The sequence below is a fragment of the Theobroma cacao genome, chromosome 1, assembly GCF_053813885.1.
Source record: "Theobroma cacao isolate CCN51 chromosome 1, ASM5381388v1, whole genome shotgun sequence".
Lineage (NCBI taxonomy): Eukaryota > Viridiplantae > Streptophyta > Magnoliopsida > Malvales > Malvaceae > Theobroma > Theobroma cacao.
Genome location: NC_142639.1, coordinates 16,401,515 through 16,420,476, shown reverse-complemented (window position 1 = coordinate 16,420,476; position 18,962 = coordinate 16,401,515). Strand labels below are relative to the sequence as shown.

At 34.6% G+C, this 18,962-nt stretch overlaps 1 protein-coding gene across 1 annotated transcript; it reads right to left on the bottom strand.

Annotated features, from left to right (window-relative positions):
- Positions 1-15,527: 15,527 nt before the first annotated feature.
- Positions 15,528-18,732, bottom strand: LOC18612717 (ER lumen protein retaining receptor family protein). Its single transcript, XM_018115949.2, has 6 exons — positions 18,426-18,732; positions 17,608-17,807; positions 16,667-16,807; positions 16,499-16,579; positions 15,842-15,969; positions 15,528-15,699 (listed from the first exon to the last, which is right to left on the bottom strand). Exons 1-6 carry the CDS (start codon positions 18,649-18,651, stop codon positions 15,660-15,662), a joined length of 816 nt encoding a protein of 271 aa, XP_017971438.2. The 5' UTR covers positions 18,652-18,732; the 3' UTR covers positions 15,528-15,659.
- Between the last annotated feature and the right edge of the window lie 230 nt (positions 18,733-18,962).

Sequence of the window (18,962 nt, the reverse complement as noted above, 5' to 3'; positions counted from 1 at the left end):
ATTCAGACTTTATCAATTATTCAAATAATAAAAAGTCCATATCAAGATACATTATTATGTTGAAAGGTGATGCAATATCTTAGAAAAGTATAAAGAAAATACTTGTGACCTCTGCCACTATGCAATCAAAATCTTTAGCATGCTATGGAACAACTGCATTGGCTGTCTGGTTAAGAAATCTTATTAAAAAATTGTTGGTAGTTAGCTCTTTTACTATACCCATATAGTTGTATTATGATAACATTATAACAATTTTGTTCACCAACAACAATAAAAGTATCACAATGATTAAGCATATGGAGATAAAATACCTTACAGTTAAAGAATTGTGAAAAAAATATACTATTTTAGTAAAACATATTAGAATGATGACATCATAGTTGATCTTTAAACTAAGAGACTGCCCTATCACTTTCAAGAAACATGTTTATAACATAAGTGTTGTGGAGTCTTTTGATTCACTTGATTAATGAGAGAATTTGATATTGTTCTACTTTATGTTTTATGCTTAATTTGTTTGGTACATATCTTTAATGATGTATTTGGATTTATTTAAATAATGATATTCACTAATAACATGTTCTCATATATATACATTTTGCATAAGTGAAGACTTAAGACATATGTCACGACCCGGAACCTCCCTCGAGCCCAAAACAACCGTCCGATTGACACTCATTATCCAGAATACCAATCGGAACCCCACAAGGCTTACGTATCAATTTCTTGCTTTTCCTGTGAGCAATCGTTGTTAAACATTCCGTTTTAAATAATTACCAGTCGTTTCTGGCTCAAGTAAATCAAAAGACAAAAATATTTATTTATTTATTTATTTTTAAAAGGATTTATAGACAAATATTACTATTTAAAATATTGATTAAAATATAGTATTTTTATATAAAAAAATATTTATAGAAACATGTGTAAGTAATCTTTTGTAACGTGAAAGTAAAATAAATTCATATATACAATAATTTAGAAAGTTATAATGTACAATAATAATTACAATGACAAGTGGCCCATAAACACACCAAGTGTTGGTGATAGTAATTTACAGTTTGTGAGATAGAAGGGTCAACTGGAATCTTAGACAAAATCGGGTATCTACAAGCTACCACAGGCCTGAAATATTTGGAAAAGAGGTGGGTGAGATTTTGCAATCCCAATGAGTAAACATACATTATTATAAATATCTAAAGGCGAGTAAAATGGAGGCAAGTTTAAACAACAAATCACAAACCATTTCATAAGGTTTTCAATTTATTTCTTAAACCATAAAATATTTGTAATTTACCAAAACAGTTGTTAAGGCTTATAACTTTTATTACAAACAGGGCTCAAGCCAAAAACTAATCCTCGAGGATACCTTGGCCGAGGCATCTAACTGAGTCCACCAAGGTTGTTAAGATATTTACATGTTAAACACATGTTAGTTTTGAAAACAAGCCATTCCTTGGCATTGGCCGAGTTATACATTCACGTGGGGGTTCGACCTGAAGTGAGCTCTAACACTACCCCGGGAGTTACCCTCATTACCTCTACAACCGGAGTAACTATGTAACTAGGTTTACCGTACCCCTCTAATAGGTAGTCCACGAAAACCAATCACTGCAGTGACTAAACCCACCAATTTTAATAAAATTTTGACAGTATAACGTGACTTTTATTTATTTACCCAGCCTGCATAGTAAAAGACAACTTACATAATTTCTCAATGCAATTATAAAATATAGCCACATATACTCATATATCATAAGCCATTCATAGGAAAATATATTTTTCAAGACAATTGGCAGCCTCCAATTACTCAATTTCATAATCAAAAGTTTCTTATTTCAGATAATCAACACAATATATTTATTTGTCATATTTATTTCTAAAACATCAAAAGTCCCATTTTAATCTCATTTTCGTTTCATAAAATACATAAAGAGCATTTAAAAATAAACTCTAGATAATTTACAATAATAATAGGTTTACTGACCGTTTGTACAAATTAAATGCTTTCTAGGTGCCCCGATCACTGTTCGTCGGGTACGACTTCCTTACCTTTACCTGAAGGCTCTCCTCCTAGACACATTGCAAAAATTACACAATTCACCACATTGATGCTAAATCACTATATAATTGACTTAAATCCTATACTAATGCATGGTATGAAATGCAATAGCCTAAAACGGTTTAAACGCGGTATTAACCTATTTTTGGCATTTTACCCGATAAATTACTAACGCGCTCCATTTAGCTCTAAATTGTCCCATTTTCTCTCCAACATTTCTAACCATTAAATATCAGCCAATAACCTTCTAAAATCATCAAAATCAGCTCACTTTCCTCCTTGAAAAATTCGGTCAAAAATGGAACATTAACTCGGTTAATTTTTCACTTTGTTTTCCTATCACATTTAACCATTTTTCATCATTTTCTCTTCATTTCTCTTAGAATAAAAATCAGTTCACCATCATTGTACATCATTGAATATTCGGCCAAGGGTGGGTATTGTGAGAATTTCATGCTTTCTTGCCCAGTTTGATTTCTATACACATTTAACTAACTAAAACTACCAATTTACTAAGAATCAAACCATAAAAATTTCCAAATCCTTCCCCTTGAAATTCGGCCAGCCCTTGGTATCACTTTTTGATCTCTCTCCTCAAGCATGCTAAATGGAAACAAAGGCATAGGAAAGGTAAAAATCTCTTATTTTCTCCTTATGGCCGACCATCACCTGATGTGGGGTTTAAATGGGCTGATTTTCCTTTAAAATAATATTAAATCATTAAAAAGTGCCATGTGTCACTTTTCCATTGGCCCGTTTTTAAAATTTCATCCTTTACACTTCAATTTTTCACCACTTAAAATACCATAGTTATTCATACCAAAAGTAAATAAATCCTATGATTTTGACAAGTTTTGGGTGGTGAAAATTACGGTTTTACCTCGGGATGACAAAATTACCGTTTTGCCCCTATGTTTCGAAAATTGCCAGAATTGAAAATTTTCACTTCCTATCATTAAATTATACTCCAAATAATTAATCTTGGTCAAAAATTTCACTCCATGATTAAATTATTATCTTAGGTGGCAAAATGACGATTTTGCCCTTGAACATCGAAATTTTCGATTTTTCCCCAAATGAATCCTTGAACTCCGAACAATCATTTTTAGTCATTCCTGGACTGTAAAATATTAAATTTCATCCTACAATTCCTATTTGAACTAGTTCGAGGTTAAATCAACTCAAGTGTATTGTTAGGTACAATACCGAGTTTCATCTATTCTTAAGGACTTTCTTAGCGTAGTAACATGCTACTCAGTGCATGTATGTCATGACATGTGTTTATAGGGTCAGGTTTTATAATTCTACCCCCCTTAAAATAAAATTTTGACCTCAAAATTTTAATTGCCAGATTCGACAAATAGATACGGGTATTAGTTCCTCATCTGATGCTCTACTTCCCATGTCATTTCCTCCATTCGAGCACTTTTCCACAACACTTTGACCATTGAAATACTCTTGTTCCTCAATACTCGATCCTTTCGATCCAAAATACTCACAGGTTGCACCTCGAACTTCAAATCGTCATGCAACTCGATCGAAGGTGCTTCAAGGATGTGAGAGGGATCTGGTACATATTTCTTAAGCATGGAGACATAGAAAATGTTGTGGATCCGATCTAACTCCGGAGGTAGTTCTAACCGATAAGCCACTAGTCCAATTCTCTCAATGATTCGGAATGGTCCAATATACCTCGGGTTAAGCTTTCCTTGCTTTGCAAATCGAATCACACCTTTCCACAGGAAACCTTAAGAAAAACTCTATCATCGATCTCAAACTCCAAGTCTTTTCTTCGTTTATTTGCATAGCTCTTCTGCCTATCCTGGGCTACCTTTAACCTCTCTCATATAACCTTGATCTTGTCATTAGTTAGATCGATCAATTCCACACTAACTAACTTTCTTTCACCCACTTCATCCCAATAAAGTGGAGTTTGAAATTTCCTTCCATATAAAGCTTCGTACGGTGCCATACCAATGTTAGACTGAAAGTTATTATTGTAAGCAAATTCCACTAACGGCAAGTGTCTATCCTAACTCCCAAGAAAATCCATGACACAAGCCCTCAACATATCCTCTATAGTCTGGATAGTCCTCTTTGACTGACCATCCGTCTGTGGGTGAAAAGTAGTGCTAAATTTCAATTTGGTTTCGAGAGCTTCTTAAAATTTCGTGCCAAAATCGAGAAGTGAATCGAGGATCTCAGTTTGACACTATAGAAACGGGAACTCTATGTAGCCTCACAATCTCATCTATATAGAGCTGAGCCAACTTCTCAATAGAGTATGTACTATGGATAGCTAAAACGTGAGCGGACTTAGTCAACCGATCTACGATCACCCAAATTGCATCATTTCCCCTCTGTGTCCGCGGTAGTCCCAAAACAAAATCCATAGTTACATGCTCCCATTTCCACTCGGGAACAAGTAAAGACTGAAGTGTACCTGCTGGCCTCTGATGCTCCGCCTTAACTTGCTGACATACGAGACACTTTGCTACGAATTCTGCTACGTCTCGCTTCATACCTGGCCACCAATAATTCTCCCTTATAGTCCTATACATCTTGGTGCTTCCCGGATGTAATGCATAGGCAGATAAATGGGCTTATTCCATGATCGCCTGTCTCAGCTGGTTTCCCTCAGGAACATAAACTCAGTTTCTAAACATCAAAACGTTATCCTCTCTGAATCTGAACTCACTAACTCTCCCATCGGTCAATTTTTGAATTTCTTTTCTTAACTCATCATCAGACCTCTGAATGTCCTTGATCTGATTAAGTAACGAAGGTCGCACAATGAAGCTTGCCAATAAGGATCCATCATCACCATTTCTCAACTGGACCCCAAGAGATTTCATCTCTAATAATGTTGGAAAATAACAACTCTGAAGTGTGGCTAAAGACAATGAAGACTTACGACTTAAGGCATCAACTACAACATTCGCCTTTCCTGGATGATAGTCTATCACCAAGTCATAATCTTTTATCAACTCCAACCATCGCCTTTGCCTCAAATTAAGCTCCTTTTAAGTGAGCAAATATTTTAAACTTTTGTGATCCGTAAATATCCGACAATGCTCACCATACAAGTAATGCCTCCAGATTTTTAAAGCAAACACCACTGCTGCTAACTCTAAATCATGGGTAGGGTAATTTGCTTCATGCCTCTTTAGCTGTCTAGAAGCATAAGCCACAACTTTTTCATCCTGCATCAGTACGCACCCCAACCCGAACTTTGAGGCATCACTATATACTACAAATCCCTTACCATTCACAGGAAGTGTCAATATTGGAGTAGATGTTAACCGGTTCTTTATCTTCTGAAATCAACTTTCACACACATCGTCCCACTTAAACTTAACTCCTTTACGAGTTAGACAGGTCAAAGGAGCTGCTATTAAGGAAAACCCCTGAACAAACCTCTGATAATAACCGGTTAATTCGAGGAAACTACGAATCTCCGTCACTATCTTAGGTTGCTCCCATTGTAAAATTGCCTCTATCTTCTTAGGATCAACATATATTCCAGCTCTCGATACTACGTGTCCCAAGAATACCACTTCCTGTAACCAAAACTCACACTTCAAAAACTTTGCATACAACTGTCTTTCTCGCAAAGTTTGTAATACTATACTCAAGTGGGTAGCGTGCTCATCATTATCTCTCGAGTAAACCAGGATGTCATCAATGAACACAATAACAAACTTGTCCAAGTAAGGGTGGAACACCCTGTTCATGAGATCCATAAAAGTTGCTGGTGTGTTAGTTAACCTGAAAGGCATGACCAAGAACTCATAATGACAATATCGAGTTCTGAACGCTGTCTACATCTTGTTCTTTAATCTTCAATTGATGATACCCAAACCTCAGATCAACCTTAGAAAACACTGTAGCTCTCTGTAATTGATCGAAAAGATCATCAATCCTCGACAACGGATACTTTTTCTTAATGGTCATTCTGTTAAGCTGTCGATAATTTATACATAACCGAAGTATACCGTCTTTCTTTTTCACAAATAAAATTGATGCTCCCTATGAAGATGTACTAGGGTGTATAAAACCCTTGTCCACTAACTCTTTCAATTGTACTTTCAACTCCTTCAACTCTGCCGGAGCCATTCTATATGGAGGAATAGAGATAGGGGCAGTATTCGAAAATAAGTCAATGGTGAATTCGAGCTCATGATTGGGAGGAAGTCCCGATAATTCATCAGGAAATACATCAGGGAACTCACTTACTATGGGGACATTCTCTAACTTAGGTTCCTCCCTCGATATATCAATCATGTGAGCCAAGTATGCTGGATATCCCTTTCGCACCAATTTCAAAGCTTTGAGGGTCGAGATTACACAAAACGGTAATACTCGACGCTCCCCAGTAAATACAACTTCTGCTCCCTCTAAACTCTGGAGAATCACTTCTTTCTTAAAACAATCCACCTTTGCTCTATGAGTGGACAACCAATCCATACCCAAGATCAAATCAAAATCCTGAATCTCCAAAGGGATTAAATCACCCATAAATTCTTCTTCCCCAACTTTAATACCACAGTCTCTATGATACGTATTTCTTACTAACCGCTCGCCTAGAGGAGTATGCACTACAATCTCTTCCTCTAATGGTGACAGGTTCCTATCTGAGAATGATGCAAATGATATGCTCACGTATGATCTATCGGAGCCCGAATCTATCAAAACATATGCATTTTTATCAAACACAATCATAGTACCTGTCACTGTGCTAGGTCGAACCCGGGCTTCATCCTCAGTCACTGCAAAAATCATGGTCAAAATTTAGGGTTGCGGTCTGGAAGATGGCTGCTCTGGGGTATTACTCCCCATGCCTGACTGTATCACTAGGCCTTGTCTAGATTGTGATCCCGAAGTGTCTCTCCGGGGTATACTAGGACAAGTCGGAGGAGTAGAAGTAGCTACTGTACCTCGTCTCAACTGAGGACAATGTCAAACTCTGCTTTGTAAAATAATTATAATGTCATTCACATGCTCGATAGAATGTTTGTATATTTAGGAAGTTCGAGAAATAGTTAAAAGACGATATTGCCCCTAATGGTACCATTGAGTCGATTAAGCCTCGAACTAGTTCAAATAGGAATTTTAAGGTGAAATTAAGAGTTTCACAGTTCAGGGATGACTCAAAATGGTAATTCGGAGTTCGAATATCAATTCGGAGTCAAACCAAAATTTTCACTATCTAGGGGCAAAATCGTAAGTTTTTCACCTGCGGATAAAATTTGAGATTTTGAGAGAATTTAGATCACATTTGACAAATTGGAGAATGGTATGAGTACAAGGGATGAAAAATATATCTATGGGCAATTTTTTAGTTTTTGGGGTAAAAATGTAATTTTTCACTTTACAGGGGTAAAAGTGTAATTTTTAAAAATTTACTCCACCAAAACTTTGGAAAAGTCGAGAAATTTCATGGAAGACATGGATAAGTGAAGAGGTTTGAGTGGTAGAAAAAGAAAGTCAAAAAGATGGCTAAAAAAAATAAAATAATAAAATATTTAAAAGGTAAATATAATAATAATATTTTATTAAGCCTATTAAAAGGCTTGAAAATTCCAGAATTCTTCATCGGGAGGGTCAGCCAATACCAGCAGGAGAGAGAGAGAGAGAAATAAGAACAAACCCTAGAGTGAGAAAATTCAAAGAAAAAGTGTGATTTTTCAAGGAATCAAGTGTTTAAAGGTATGATTTTTCAAGCTTAGCTTAAGATTTATCCTTTCCATGCATTTCTCCTTATTTTTCATGGTTAAATTATTGTGTTTAATGGGAAAATGGGATTTTATAGAATAATTTTATAAAATTTTTGAAAATTTAATAATGATTTCAAAAATAGAGTAATTGGAGACCTATACTATGATTGTGTTGTTTATCCATGATTTTACATTAAATGGCTTATGATAAATGTGGGTATGACTGGTTATTTTTATGATTTTAAGAATATGTGAACTGCTTTGATTTGCCTTGAATGTGTTAAGTGAGCCATGTCATACTATTGTGATTTTATTGGTTTGTAGATTATAAAGTGGGCACTGCAGTGACGGGAGTTCCGTGGGCCAGCCTAATTAGAGGGGCATGGTTCCCAATTATTGAGCTTACCTCGATTGGAGAGGCGCATAGGATAACTCCAAAGGTAGGATTTGAGTACACTTCACGCTGGCCACCACGTGAAATTGGGACTCAGCCAACGCCGAGGAACGGCTGTGTTGTCATAGGTGAAATGTGTTTGTGTGTGTGACAATAAACAGCCTTGGCGGTCTTGGTAAGATGCCTTCGCGGGGCATCCCTAAGAATGAATTTTTGGCAAGGGCCAAGTTTTTGAAAAGTGCATAAGCCATGTTGAGTAATTGGATGAAATCCAATTATTTATATGGGTTAGGATGAATTATTTTAACTGTCTCCTATTACTCGGCTTTAGATTATTTTGATGATGTCTGTCTACTCATTGGGATTTTATAATCTCACCCGTTCTTCTTATACATTTTTTAGGTTCAGATAAGGCAATAGACTGTCAATTGCATCGAGAAGTAAATTTCAAAGTTGCATCCTAGAAAGCAAGGTTATAGACTTAAACCTTCTCAGTTATTTAGGGGCCCATGTGTCATTGTAATTTAAATTGCATACTCCAATTTTCTATATTACAGTATGTATAAATTTATTTTGTTTTTATGTGTAAAAAATTAATTTTTAATGTTTCAAATATATATATATATATATATATATATATTGTTCTACATTAAAATAGATTATTTTAATTAATATTTTTATTTTATTTTATTATTCAAAAAAAAAGAAAAGAGAGAGAGGAATGGAAAAACTAGTACAAAAGCCTTGCGAGGTCTCGAAAGACATTTAGGGGAAGAATGTCTGTCGAGGCTTTACGGTGGTTGTCACGAGCTCGATGGGAGTTCTGGGTCGTGACAGACAATCTCTCTTGCTATGCCCCTATTGGCCGCATTGAAAACATTTTACAGGCTTCTACATGACCCAACATGAAATCCTTCGTAATTACGGCATTTGTCCAATCCTCCTGAAGTCCCCCCCTGACTACTCATCACTAGCTGATCAAATCTAGAAGATCTCGGCTGTGACTGCTAAGATGGAGGTCTAGTGGATGCCACAAGCTCTAAGGTAGTACTTCTTGCAGTAGATGTCGATTCTCTGCCTCTCTTTGAAGACTGACCCGGGAACGTAGGCGGATTCTTTTTCTTTACGAACTCAGCTCGGATCCGTCTATTCTTAGTGGCGAGCTTCTCAGCCCATAAGGCCATTTGAACAACTTCCTTATACGACTCCTTGCCAATCACTATCATACGCTCTCGTATCTCATTACGGAGTCCCTCCTCAAAGTAGTTCACCTGGTCTTGCTTCAATCTCACCAACTCAGGTACATAAGACATCAGTTCGTTAAAACGAGTTTCATACTCCTCAATGGTCATGTTCCCTTGTTTCAAGCTCAGAAATTCTCTTTTTTTCTCTTTTTGATGGAAATAGGTGTAGTACTGACCATCAAACTCTAGGAGGAAATTCGACCAAGTTAGCAGTATAGGAGAGCGAGACTTTACTGAACTCCACCAGGTACGAGCTCTCTTCTCAAATAACCCTGTAGCCACCTTCAATTTCATCTCATCATCTAATCCCATATCTGTTAGTGTCTCCGATACCTGAATAACCCAATCTTTAGCTACGGTCGCATCCAACTCACCAGTAAATGAGACACAACCTAACTGTCTAGCTTCTTTCAATTTCTTAGAAATGGAGACGTTTGGTGTTTGGGGTGGAATAGGAGGTGGTGGTACTAGGGCTGTTACAGGGGAAACAGCGGGTGGAATTGGACCAGCCTGAGTTTGGCCCGTAAGAGCAGCGAGAAAAGCCGCTAATGCTTGAGCTACCTCGGGAGACATGGCAGGTACGTCAGGAGCAGCAATAGGTGGTGGAGGAGGTACAGGAATGTCAGTAGACTCAGCAATAGGAGCTGCTCTAAAAGAAGACGCAACCGACTCTTATTCTATGGAATCCGACTGACTTTGTCTGGGGCGACCTCTTCCCCTACCGGTAGATCTAGTGATAGGTGGTAGCTCATGTCGAAGAGGCATAATGATCTACAAAAAGAACAGAATTGGTTTAGACGACTTAAAACTCTATATGTAACTACTTGTAACTAACTAATCTTAACTGGGCCACACTGAAATTGTAAATTATTTTAAAATAACTTTAAATCCAAGAACTTTAAAAGTCAAAAACTTTTTTCAAAACCATATACTTTTAAACCGAAAGCTCTGATACCAACTGAATTGTCACGACCCGGAACCTCCCTCGGGCCCATGACAACCGTCGCGATGTTCCGATTGACAATCATTACCTAGAATGCCAATTGGAACCTCGCAAGGCTTACGTATCAGTTTCTTGCTTTTCTTGTGTGCAATCGTTGTTAAACATTCCGTTTTAAACAATTACCGATCGTTTCCAACTCAAGTAAATCAAAAGACAAAAATATTTATTTATTTATTTTTAAAGGATTTATAGACAAACATTACTATTCAAAATATTGATTAAAATATAGCATTTTTATATAAAACAATAATTATAGAAACACGTGTAAGTAATCTTTTGTAACATGGAAGTAAAAAAAATTTATACATACAATAATTTACAAAGTTATAATGTACAATAATAATTACAATGACAAGTGGCCCATAAACACACCAAGTGTTGGTGATAGTAATCTACTGTTTATGAGATAGAGGGGTCAACTGGAATCCTTGACAAAATTAAGTACCTACAAGCTACCACAAGCCTGAAATATTTGGAAAGGAGGTGGTTAAGATTTTGCAATCCCAATGAGTAAACATACATTATTATAAATATCTAAAGGCAAGTAAAATGGAGGTAAGTTTAAACAACAAATCACAAACCATTTCATAAGGTTTTCAATTTATTTCTTAAACCATAAAATATTTGTAATTTACCAAAACAGTTGTTAAGGCTTATGACTTTTATTAGAAACAGGGCTCAAGTCAAAAACTAGTCCTCGGGGATACCTTGGCTGAGGCATCTAACCGAGTCCGTCAAGGTTGTTAAGATATTTACATGTTAAACACATGTTAGTTTTCAAAACAAGTCGTTCCTTGGCGTTGGCCGAGTTACACATTCACGTGGGGGTTCGACGTGAAGTGAGCTCTAACACTACCCCGGGAGTTACCCTCATCGCCTCTACAACCGGAGTAACTATGTAACCGGGATTACCGTACCCCTCTAATAGGCAGTCCAGGAAAACCCATCACTGCAGTGACTAAACCCACCAATTTTAATAAAATTTTGACAGTATAACGTGGCTTTTATTTATTTACCTAGCTTGCATAGTAAAAGACAGCTTACATAAATTCCCAATGCAATTATAAAATATAGCCACATATACTCATATATCATAAGCCATTCATAGGAAAATATATTTTTCAAGACAATTGACAGCCTCCAATTACTCAATTTCATAATCAAAAGTTTCTTATTTCAGATAATCAACACAATATATTTATTTGTCACATTTATTTCTAAAACATCAAAAGTCCCATTTTAATCTCATTTTCGTTTCATAAAATACATAAAGAGCATTTAAAAATAAACTCTAGATAATTTACAATAATAATAGGTTTACTCACCGTTTGTACAAATTAAATGCTTTCTAGGTGCCCCGATCACTTTTTGTCGGGTACGACTTCCTAGCCTTTACTAGAAGGCTCTCCTCCTAGACACATTGCAAAAATTACACAATTCACCACATTGATGCTAAATCACTATATAATTGACTTAAATCCTATACTAATGCATGGTATGAAATGCAATAGCCTAAAACGGCTTAAACGCGATATTAACCTATTTTTGGCACTTTACCCGATAAATTGTTAACGCGCTCCATTTTAGCTCTAAATTGTCCCATTTTCTCTCCAACATTTCTAACCATTAAATATCAGCCAATAACCTTCTAAAATCATCAAAATCAGCTCACTTTCCTCCTTGAAAAATTCGGTCAAAAATGGGACATTAACTCGATTAATTTTTCACTTTGTTTTTCTATCACATTTAACCATTTTTCGTTATTTTCTCTTCATTTCTCTTAGAATAAAATCAGTTCATCATCATTGTACATCATTGAATATTCGGCCAAGGGTGGGTATTATGAGAATTTCATGCTTTCTTGCCCAATTTGATTTCTATACACATTTAACTAACTAAAACTACCAATTTAACTAAGAATCAAACCATAAAAATTTCAAAATCCTTCCCCTTGAAATTCGGCCAGCCCTTGGTATCACTTTTTGATCTCTCTCCTCAAGCATGCTAAATGGAAACAAAGGCATAGGAAAGGTAGAAATCAAGTTAAAGTCGAAAAATCTTATCGTTAGACGTGTAAACGGACGAAAAACGTGAATTTCCCTTTGAATTTTCTAGTTTTCCTTTGGTTTTTCTCTTTTCTTCCTTTCCTCTCTATTTTCTCTCTTATTTTCTCCTTATGGCCGACCATCACCTGATGTGGGGTTTAAATGGGCTGATTTTCCTTTAAAATAATATTAAATCATTAAAAAGTGTCATGTGTCACTTTTCCATTGGTCCGTTTTTAAAATTTTGTCCTTTACACTTCAATTTTTCACCACTTAAAATACCATAGTTATTCATACCAAAAATAAATAAATCCTATGATTTTGACAAGTTTTGGGTGGTGAAAATTACTATTTATCTCGGGGTAACAAAATTACCGTTTTGCCCCTATGTTTCGAAAATTGCCAAAATTGAAAATTTTCACTTCCTATCATTAAATTATACTCCAAATAGTTAATCTTGGTCAAAAATTTCACTCCATGATCAAATTATTATCTTAGGTGGTAAAATGACGATTTTGCCCCTGAACATCAAAATTTTCAATTTTTCCCCAAATGAACCTTCAAACTCCGAACAATCATTTTTAGTCATTCCTGGATTGTAAAATATTAAATTTCATCCTACGATTCCTATTTGAACTAGTTCGAGGTTAAATCAACTCATGTGTACCGTTAGGTACAATACCAGGTTTCGTCTATTCTTAGGGACTTTCTTAGAGTAATAACATGTTATTCAGTGCATGTATATCATGACATGTGTTTATAGGGTCTGGTTTTACAGCATATGTCAATTTTAAGCATAAATTGAAGCATAAATTGATAGCCTTAAAGGTATGTCTTTGATACAAAAACTATATCTAGAGATATATAAGGTAGACATCCAAGTTTATTGATTGAACCATAAATGTTTCTATTGCAAGAGTAGGTTGCTTAAAGTAGAGAATAAAGTGATCGACAAATGAATTCAGCACATGAAATAAATTCTTGTTGTTGTTCATTGCTATACTACCACATTGACTTCATGTGGATAAGATTGACCGAGATATGTAATTATAGTTAGTACTGTTTCTTAATAGATGTAGTTACTGTCACTTTTCTATATCACAAATTTTATTAAACAAAAAGATCTTTCGACGTAGTCTCAAGACTAGTTTGATTTTTAAATTAGGCTCATAAATTTTAAGTTGTTATAGCTTGTAAGTCATTTTTAAGAAAATGAGTTTTCAAAATTTGATTTCAATAATGTAGTTCAAGTAGGGGTGTGTTAGATTTTTCTAAATAATCAAAATGTGGAATTACATTATTTAAATTATTTTAGAATTTTATGAAAATCAAGTTAAGTTAATTTGATCTTGATAAAGAAACAATATTGTAGTCTCAATTATGATATAATAAATTGGGCTAGACTATAATGTTTTGTGTGGGTTTATATAATGTAAGCTTGTATAAAAAACCCTATGATGGTGACACTAGAGATTCATTGTATAAAGATATGATTAAATCTCCTTTTTTTTTGTTTACAGAAAAAGTTAAGGATTGTACTTAGAGTTGTAGATTAAAACAAAAAAGATTTTAATGCATTAAATCCTAACGAATTCCAACAATTAATTTGATTAATATTGTTTTCGATATCAAATTTTAAATCAAGAATCAAATATCATGTAACTTTGGATGAATTTGCCAATATTGAGTCATAGCTAATACAATATATATACTAATCAAAATTAGTATAATGGGAAGAAAAAAAACATAATGTTCAAATAAGTCCTTAAACTATTCAAGAAAATTTAAATAAATTTTTATTTTTTTATTGCATTCAATCAAGTCTTTGTACTTTTATTTTGGATTAAATAAGTCCTTATAACTAATGATTGACTAATTGTAAATAGTTAAAATATTACTTGTTATTTTATATCCATAAGGTATTGATGTGGAGGGTAAAAAATATCACATGAATATGTTATCATGTTAAATTAGCATGTTACGTCATTATCAATTATAATATGCCTACATGTAGTATTATCATCAATTGTAATATATTAGCTTAACATATCAATGTCACTAAATTAATTATTAGTTATAAAAGTTCATTTGATCTCAAATAAAAATATAAAGGGTTGTTTGGTTTAAAATAAAAATATAAAAACTTAATTAAACGAAATAAAATTATAAAATTTATTTGAATTTTATCAAATTCGGTAAGAATTTTTTAAAATATTATACCTTTAAATTATTATGCATAAAGTTTAACGTTTCTTTGAACCATGATCAATAATTTGTCCAGCCTTTCTTGCTTCTTTATATTATTTTTTTAAAAAAATAATTTTATTAATCTTTCAAACCGACATGCCATTGTAAATCTCAAGTTGATCTGCCAAAAACTTCCTATGGCATAAAATTCTGAGTAGAGCATAAATTATCTGTACACTTAAAAGGTAACCATCGCACAAAAAGCTATTGGGTACTGTACACTTCATTATTATTTTTAAGCCAATCTCTCTCAAATTTCTCTGTATATTTTTAGAAACTGTGAGCTTGGATCGCTTGAATGGCGGGTTTGAACTTTGAACTCTTATTGTCGCCAGAATCTTTTTGCTCCGGCCGAAATCGTTTCTTTCTCTCCTCCTTCCTCCACTCTCTCTTGGCTGCTCCGGCCACCGGTCCTTCGCCTTGCCGCCCTTTGCGCCGTTTTCTCTTCTCTCTTACCATCCCCTTTCGCTCAACTCTCCTGTTTTTTGTTTGGTTAATTGGCAATCAAGAAAAATTATTTTAAAAATTTTGAAAATTTTCATCCTAGAGAAAACGACAAGAAGAAAAACCAGCTGTCAGGTTCTCAGGCACCCAAAACTACAGCACACCCTTGTAGTTGAGTTTCAATATATGGTAGATGATAAATGATGGATTTCACTTCAGCACGCCAACGAAGATTGTGTGCCCAATATCTTCGTTGGAATGAATGAATGTACCTCAACACTCAAACCCTTGCAATCACTTCCAAAGTTGCATTAAAATTGTATAACTTAAGTCTCAAAAATTGTTTTGATTTGTACTATATCTCAAAGTTAGGAGAAAAAGACAAGCCAGAAAAAAAAAAACCACCGAAGTTAAGCCTTTGATGCCACCATATGCTTGTTTTGAGTTAAAAAAACCTGAAAACAGATGAACTGAATGTTCATTATTACCGTTTAAATTTAAAATTTCTAAACTGGCATCCTCATTATCAGTCGGCCCTCCATGAAACTGCAAAAGAACCAATCTAAGATATTATTACCTGATTTTACAATACTAATTCGCTGTTTGAGTAATAATTGACTGAGTAATTAATTGACTTTAAGAGAAAGAGAGGTGGAAGAAAGTGTGTTTGAAAAAAAAAATGCCTCACCTCTTAATGTAATAGTAACAAAAGTCTGCCAAGATGAAGGTTTGAACAATTTCTGCAAAGACAGCCACGGGGAACCAAAAGTGCCCAGCTCCGACCAAGAAAAGATATCTGCCCCCAGTCTCATAAACCTTTCATGGAAATAGGAACAATAATGTTTTAATATATATGAATCTTCTAATTATTTCTGTTATAATTTTGGGAGAAAGGGAGTAAATGGCTGCTAGATGCAGCCTCTGTTTTATATCTCTTAAACACAGATAAACAAAGAGAGAAGGCCACACCAGTTTCATTCATTTTCAACAAATATATAAACAGCTTCATTAACACAAATCATCAACAGATATAACACTTGTTAATACTTGAGAAACAAGTGTAAAACATGATTATTATAGTAACATGCATAGCTACACGTAGTGGTTTTCAGCACTAAGTAAAACACATACAAACATGCATAATATCCAAGTGGATTTTCACTTTTCATTTTGTCCACTTGACACATGCAAGCATTAACTTCAACAATTTCAACTGCTTATAAAAGGGTATTTTTCATGATTTTTTCTATGCTTTAAGCGATTAATTTGGTAATTAGGAATACTTTTATTCATGTCATGAGGAGTTTCAATGAGCTCCAGTATGTGTCAAGCATGATTTTCTAACCTTGATGATCCAATGAGCGCACGCCAGGAATCTTGCCACACCCAGTGCAAATACATAGTGGGCTGTGAATGGTTCAATCATCTTAAACAAGGTACTCGTTAGCTAATATACTGACAAACAAAAAGTAATAAAGTAAATATATGAATGAATCGGAAATGGAGCTGAAACCTTTGCATTCTGCATCATACGAAGCTGTGGCAGCACTGAAACTGCCTCCAAATAAACACAAAAGGCCCAGAGAACTTGACTTATGTATATATGTGTGTTATATGGATGGATTAACACAGCAAGGATAGCAGAAGGCACCACCTGTGTAACATAGATCACAGTCATACTCTATACTGGATTTTTATCCTTGAGTAATTTCGTTAAGTACTCCATGGCTCTTACTTTTTTGTCATCTTTAGCAAATAGTACATAGTATTCTATGAAAACCAGACACTTGCTTTTCTATTAATTCAAGCCTATTAACCTTCATTTACTGTACAAGTTGGATTTCAAGAGTATGTCAAACACAGACTAATAATCCACCAGTATCTCAATTTCCACATTTTGCAAAGTCTTGAGGATCCTTAAAACAAATTTGTAGATTTCCAATGATCAATTATATATACTTTCCTGATTTTATTACTCTTTGCAAATTATTCAAAATTAATATAAATTGCAAACTAAATCCATGAAAAAATGAAAGGAACTGCGAGTTCTTTTATTTTATTTTTGGTTCAATACTCATTAATTTCCTGATTTAAAAATGAATTCTATAGTTTAATATATAGTGTTCCCAATACTCTATATTATCATTTGGATACGAATATTATATTGTAGGATTGACTTACAAATGGAATGAATTCCATTTTCATTTCGTTCTAAACAAAGTGCTAGTCTCTAATGAAATACTTTAATCAATCAAATCCATATAGCAGAGCTGGGATGGTCGTCTATGAATCTATAACTCATAATGCTACAGACGATATCTCTACTATGTGTGTATATATATGATAATGTTGGAAAAATAAAAATAAAAATAGCATATACATCCATTCTAAGTTTATAGAGAAGAATCTAACATGGTTTAATCAATATATATAACAACTGAAGAATGCATTTACCATATAGTAGATTGGAAAGTTATCTAGCTCCTTGATATAAGTTGACTTCAACTTGTATCGAATCATAAATACAACCCATGCAGTAAAAATGAGGGTGGCAAAATCTAGCAATGTATGAATGTCACCTTCCAACATGAAACTGCAGACAAGTCTTACAGCTAAGAATATTGCTGTGAGTTCTTGAGACTTCAGTGAAAGGCCTGAAGCAGGAAGAGAAAACTTGATTATTGCCATGTATGTCGTACAAAAGGGCATCACCAACACTAAAAAAAAAAAAAATCTGAATCATCATGGAGGCGAGTTATACATTAAAAATGTTTGTATTTCTTATGCAATTACTTTCGAAGTTGATGTTACTTGCTAACAATTTAATTATTTTAACAAAAAATGTTTCATTGAAAGTGTTTATTTATTCTATTTTTTGTTTAATGAAACAATGCGAATCCTTCTCCAGTTTAATTTTGTTCAGATCGTTTTCCTTCTCACCAATTTGATCCTTTTACTGATTTTTCACAATTACTCCCATTTCCCATCTTACCAAATGAAAGAGAGAAATTAGATGGAAAACAAGTGTCATAATGTTTGAATATTGCAAATTTCTTACACCCAATCGTCCACTATCCTGCATCGACACATATAACTCCAATAAGCTAGCCATTTCTAATTAGTAAACACCATTCGGATATTAGACTCATTTGGATATAAAATCATCACCATATTTCTGAATAAAACATATCGAAATCAACCTTAAGAGAATATCAGTTACACGAAATATACAAAAAATAAAAAAGAAGAAACAGAGGATGATATATCGATACCGGAACATGTTTTCTTGGTAGTAAGCTTATAAGCCAAGACAGAAATCCCAGCCACATGGATGAGTTCAGAGGCAATAAAAAAGTGATTGTGATCTTTCACCAGAAGCTTCAATGCCACCAAAGAAAATAGCAAAGGCACTGCTGCAAGGAAGATCTTCACCTCCGTCGACTGCCCTCTTATCCATAAGAACAGCTGGGTCACTGGTGAACTTCTCTTCCTCCCCATCTCTTTATGTTTTCTTCCGTTTTCCTTTCAAAAGATTAAAAGAAATTATATTTGAGATTGAGGGAGAGAAAGGGTTAAAGGAGGCGTTTTGGTGGGTTGCTGGAAATGGTGAAGGACTGAGAAAGAGCGAGCCGTTTTTGAAAGGACACGATGAGCGCATGCAGTAGTTGGAGGGGAATTATGTAGCATTAAATATGGTACTATGTTGGTAGCCAGTGAAAAGATGACACGTTGGGGAAGATTTTAGGACACGAAGATTGAATCTCGGATGGTGCTGGCCTGTTTTGGTACCGCTGATTTGGACATTAAAT

Bases quoted from the DNA above. Each gene is read 5' to 3' on its own strand.
- LOC18612717 (XM_018115949.2), bottom strand. From the start codon at position 18,651: ATGGGGAGGAAGAGAAGTTCACCAGTGACCCAGCTGTTCTTATGGATA. The intron at 17,808-18,425 runs GTATCGATATAT...TTCCTGCTTCAG, and splicing joins TACCAAGAAAACATGTTCCG to GCCTTTCACTGAAGTCTCAA. The intron at 16,808-17,607 runs GTAAATGCATTC...TATGTTACACAG, and splicing joins ACTTTCCAATCTACTATATG to GTGGTGCCTTCTGCTATCCT.